General features: G+C 32.7%; 1 protein-coding gene across 1 annotated transcript in view; it reads right to left on the minus strand.

Annotated features, from left to right (window-relative positions):
- The window catches only part of LOC106476053 (coatomer subunit beta'-like), an 11,464-nt gene extending 7,786 nt beyond the window's left edge, over positions 1-3,678 (minus strand). The window contains exon 1 of the mRNA XM_022380026.1: positions 3,434-3,678. Within this exon, the coding sequence (XP_022235734.1) occupies positions 3,434-3,513 (80 nt within the window). The 5' untranslated portion in view covers positions 3,514-3,678. The remainder of the gene's footprint in view (positions 1-3,433) is intronic.
- Between the last annotated feature and the right edge of the window lie 2,143 nt (positions 3,679-5,821).

Consider the following 5,821-nt stretch of genomic DNA (forward strand, 5'->3'; position numbering starts at 1 on the left):
CATAAGTGCTTTCAATTTATCACATGTTACAAGTATAATTTAATCAAAACTAAAACACAGAAAGTGAAGGAATAAGGAAGTTCTCAAATACTTTGGATAGCATAACACAAGGGTTTACAGAGAGAAAATTCAAACTGATAAGTGCTTTCAATTTATCACATGTTACAAGGATAATTTAATCAAAACTAAAACACAGAAAGTGAAGGAATAAGGAAGTTCTCAAATACTTTGGATAGCATAACACAAGGGTTTACAGAGAGAAAATTCAAACTCATAAGTGCTTTCAATTTATCACATGGATAATTTAATCAAAACTAAAACACAGAAAGTGAAGGAGTAACAAACAGAAATAAAGTATGTATTAAAGAATGTCCAGTGTTATTCAGTGTTGGTGAAAGTTCTTTGTATGTATTAAAGAATGTCCAGTGTTATTCAGTGTTGGTGAAAGTTCTTTGTATATATTAAAGAATGTCCAGTGTTATTCAGTGTTGGTGAAAGTTCTTTGTATGTATTAAAGAATGTCCAGTGTTATTCAGTGTTGGTGAAAGTTCTTTGTATGTATTAAAGAATGTCCAGTGTTATTCAGTGTTGGCGAAAGTTCTTTGTATGTATTAAAGAATGTCCAGTGTTATTCAGTGTTGGTGAAAGTTCTTTGTATGTATTAAAGAATGTCCAGTGTTATTCAGTGTTGGTGAAAGTTCTTTGATGTGGAGAGTTTCTTTAATCAGTAGTTTAAGATCAATGATGGACTTGCAAAAGATACTGAAATTTGATAGGCTATGTCCCGTTTCATCACTATACTGGCATGTAGAGGAAAGGTTAAACAACTGCCAAGTTTTTTAAACTCTATTTGAAGAGGAAGTCATTTCGAGCTAGTGCTCTCTGTCAAATTGTGCAGCTTACAACAAAAGGTGCATGTGCAGAATTTAAAAACAATTGTGTGTATAGCATTTTGAATGTTGAAATTTCTCTGTAAAATTACATAAATATTACAAGTCAAGAAAATGTAACACAGATTGAAATTAAAATTCAAACAAAATATGGAAAACTGAGTATCTGTAGGAAAGAAAAGCATTCATCTAAACAAGATGGATGTAGGGTTCCCAGATTGTAGATTAATCTCCTCCCTAGTTGTTCTCTTTTGTGAATGTCTATTGGAACACTAATAAGTCCAAGAATCAAAAGGTCCTCAACTGTATGGTTGTTGATGGTGAAATGTTTGCCTATAGGTGTATCTTGGTTCCACAGTTTAATATGGTTTACATGTTCTAGTGCTCAATCACTGAGTCGGTGTCCTGTTTGTCCAATGTATAAACTATTGCATTTTATGCAAATTATACAGTAAATGATACATTCAGTGGTAGATGTAAAAGATTGTCTTGTTGCAAAGTTGTGTTTTTTCCTCATATATGTGTAGTGCTATTTATATGTGGACAGGTGACACACCTGTTTTATTTACATGTTTGAGTGTCTGGAGTATCTTGTTGTTTTTGTTTAAGGTTACTGTGCACCAGGATTTGTTTTAGGTTTTTGTCATGTCTGTAAGAAATAATGGATGAGTTCTTGAAAAGAGATTTAGAGGTAGGGTCTTCAATAAGTATTGTGTAATTATTAAGTATAATATCTTTGATCTTCTTATTTGTCTGATGGTATGTTAGCACAAGTGGAATATAACTGGTGTGTTCTTTCTTGGTAGGGTTGAACGTTTACTCCTGGATATATGAACTAGCTTTGATGGCTGCATCATGGATGAGAGAATCATGGTAGTGTCTTTTAGAAGAGAAAGTTTTCATGTCTTTGGATTTGATTTATAATCATTATCATCAGTACATAGCTTGCATAGTTGTAGAAATTGGTGAGTATGGTGTTGACTTTTTGTTACTGTACGGGTGGGAAAATTCAAAATGTAGGTATGTTTATGAATGTGTTTCTTTGTAATGTATACTAGTTATCATTGGGTCAGATGGTCATCTTGTATGTATATTTTCATGTCGAGAAAGGGGAGTGTTGTGTCAGATATCTCTCAAGTCAATTCTAAAGAAAGACGGAAAGAGGAAACATAGTGAAGAAAAGTTTCTAAATCTGATTATGGCATGCATGCAATCCCTATTATTTCATCAATGTAGCAACAATACACCATGGGTACTGATCCATTGTATTGATTAAACATATGAATTTCAGTGTATCCAACAGAGGGGTTGGCAAAGTTGGAGCCCATTATTCCATGGGTACTGATCCATTGTATTGATTAAACATATGAATTTAAGTGTATCCAACAGAGGGGTTGGCAAAGTTGGAGCCCATTTTATTACCTATAGCAAGTCTGTTTGTAGTAGTTACCATTAAAAGTAAAGACACTAAGTACGTGAAACATAGGTTATAAGAACACAGGTTATAAGATCTGTTTAATAAGCATGTTACAAGATTTCTTTTGTACATAAACAGGATAAAGTTGTCAAATTGTGTAAGGAATCCAGTAAATGTATTTTTTCTGTATATTGATGTACATTAATTTACACCCAGAACTTTCTCTCATACAAGATACTCTAAAATGTAATGGCTACTCACAACATATGTTACAAAACATTACTAATACATTCCTAACTAAGAAACTCGCAAATCCACCCAGACTACCAACTGTACCCAAACTTACTATATACTCTTGTCTTACATACATTTGTAAACAAAGCTTAACTTTAAAAAGTCAAATCAAATGCAAAATTCATTGTTACTACCCTCAAGTTGATTTCAGATTAGTTTTTAAACCCGCATACAGGATGTTTTCCATACTAAAGACCTTCTCCCAATTTCCCTTTGTTCATGGCTTGTCTATCTTTAGACGTGTGGAGACTGTAAGGCCTCATATATTGGCAAAAACCAAACACCATCTTCTAGTTAGAGCCAATGAACATATAGGAATTTCCATGAAAACACAAAAAAAAGTTGAGTACCCCTGTCCTTCCTCTATACGACAATATAGTGAAGAAACAGGTCACAAAGTTAACTTATCAAATTTCTATATCCTTTGTAAGGCAAACACTAACTTGGAATTATTTATTAATGAAATTATCCACATCAAACAAGTTTCATCAACACTGAATAACATGCAGTCTTCTTTTAAATTGTACATTTTTTGTTATTATTCAACAGTCTCCTATTCAGTATGAACATCCTTGAGAGGAAATCAAATAAGGAAATCACAGGGTGAATGCTATAGGACATTCTGTGTGATAAGAAAGAATCTCCTAATTATATTTTGCAGAAATATCTAGTGGAGATGGATACTGATCTATAAATAATCATTTATATGCTACAAGTTATCACACTATAAAAATGTTGCATTAAACACTGCTGTTGTTCTTGTTTAACTTGTAAAAAGAAAGAAACATTAATTACAATAAAATGTGCAATAACCAGTAAAACAGAAACTTACTGGCCCAACAGCATGTGAGACAGAAACGCTACATTGTTTTTTCCTGAACTTTCTGCACTTTCTCCTAGTCGACTGACCATAGCAGCATTTCCTGTTGAGGCTGCAAGCAAGAGCAGCCCTCCAAAGTCTTGGGCATGATGTAGACATTCTTGGGCAAGTAGAAACTGACACTGAGACAGGGCAAGTTCAGCAAGTTGTTTCCATTTTTGTTCACTCTATAAAAAAAAGTTTGCTTCCTTATTTGAAATATTCGAGATACATAAAACATATTAGAAGTTACAGTATGAAAACTATAAAGGTCAATTTGGGGTTACGAACTCAGCCGATTCGACTGAGTCATAGTGAGAGAGTTAATGGTATTTGATGAATCAATTGTGCTTCTAAAGTGTACTTTTAATTTTAATTTCTGTTATTCATTGGTTGAAGAACAATTCAGTCATAGAATGTTGCATCTCTTATCTTTTTTTGAAGCCCAAATTTTGCAAGCCTTCGGTAATCATTACATAACTTATATACAAAAAATCAGAATTTTTAACGAAGTATTTTCCCTAAAAATTTATCCATGAATATGTGGAGTCAGTGTTGACTGCTCTGAGATACTTTTCCTCACCTGAAAAATCTTAAAAGTTCATTTGCATAATCTACGAAAACTCCTAAACAAATTTCAAATGTTTTTTTTTCCAGTAAAATGTTATATTATTTCTGTTATTTTCTCTACCCTAACTCTATACAAGGTTGGTCAATTTGACCAACTTCATAACCAACAACAACAGAAGAAAATATCAAAATAAATCTAAGTTACCTTTTTTCTTGAATGACTTTATACTGTAACATGAAACTACATCTGTTTATCCTATATAGCTTTAAACTTGTAACAGTATATATCTGTTTATACTTAATTTTATTGCTTTATTACCCTTTGAACAGTGTCTAACTAATATTCCTTATAACTAATATTTGTTGAATGTGTAGCTCACATTACCCTATCGAACTACATAATGCATGGGCTACTCGCGAGCATACCCCTAAAACATTTTATTATTATTAAACTAATCTAAATTAAAAGTTTTTAATTTTTACATTTTAGTTACTTTTATAAAAGAATATAAAACAAGAAATAATGTACTTACCTTGTACTTTTTTTTTTGCTGTCAACTGTTAATATCAATGACACTTAACCCTACTTTCTTTTTTTTTGTATTCTAATAGTACTACTGCACTAAAGTTTTTAAATTTAAATAAGTAATGCAACAAAGAACACAGAATAATAACATACAAAAAGCATACAATGTCCCATAAGTATCATAACTTTTCTGGCTTTCTAACTATGTGACAAGAGCTGTTAAAAATTCTGCTAAACTTGTGAATGTGTTTCCCATGAGAATAGTTTGAACTGGAAGCAAAATAGGCAATTCTCTGTACAGAAAACAACATAATATAATACACCATTTGATAGTTTAAAACTGTGGATTTTTATTAGTTATAAATAAAATGGTATTAAACATCAGAGAGAATTATTGGCAATTTTTGAAGGGGAGGATATGACAGGTGAGCATGTCAAGAGGGGGTCCAGTTTTCTAGTTTATGGCTTTGAAAGCAAATAAGATTAAAGGTTAAAAAAACTATGCTTTGCCTGAGTGATGACAACATTATAATGAGTAATTTATGTTAAATTTTGTACTTATTGGAGGGGGTGGTAAATAAATTAAAGAAGAGAGGATGCCCAGGATGTTTCAAAGTATCAACTATTGTTTCTTTCTGGAGACAGTGTTGGGCTTGTTACTCTTCACAGATGTTTCTAGTCTTTACCAGTGTTCCTGTCTGGAAACAATGTTGGGCTTGTTACTCTTCACAGATGTTTCAAAGTATCAACTATTGTTTCTTTCTGGAGACAATGTTGGGCTTGTTACTATTCACAGATGTTTCTAGTCTTTATCAGTGTTCCTGTCTGGAAACAATATTGGGCTTGTTCTCTTCATGAGTAGTTCAAGGTGTCATGGCCTTACCAGTGTTCCCATTGAAGATCCTTCTATGATTGTGATTAAACCTTGGTTCCTCCAATGCTGAGTAGTGCCTTTTGTCTTACTGATGTGATGGGCCAGCTTCATGAAGTAGCTGCTTAGATTATTGTTTAGTCAGTAAAAGGTTGTGAACTGAATCCTATAGGACTGTTGGGGCCTGAAGAATAGCAGAAGATATTTATAACAATATTCAGAAGTATTCCTTACACTTACAGATAATACTTTCTTAATGTCAGGGAGGACCCATTCTTATTACCGGTATTTTCAAGTGTGACTATGACTGATTATTCTGTATTTGAGATACTTGTGTTCTGTAGGTTACAAATAGAGACATGTTGTCAAAGAAACTGGTTCATTAACACCTTCA

Source organism: Limulus polyphemus, unplaced genomic scaffold, assembly GCF_000517525.1.
Source record: "Limulus polyphemus unplaced genomic scaffold, Limulus_polyphemus-2.1.2 Scaffold9713, whole genome shotgun sequence".
NCBI lineage: Eukaryota > Metazoa > Arthropoda > Merostomata > Xiphosura > Limulidae > Limulus > Limulus polyphemus.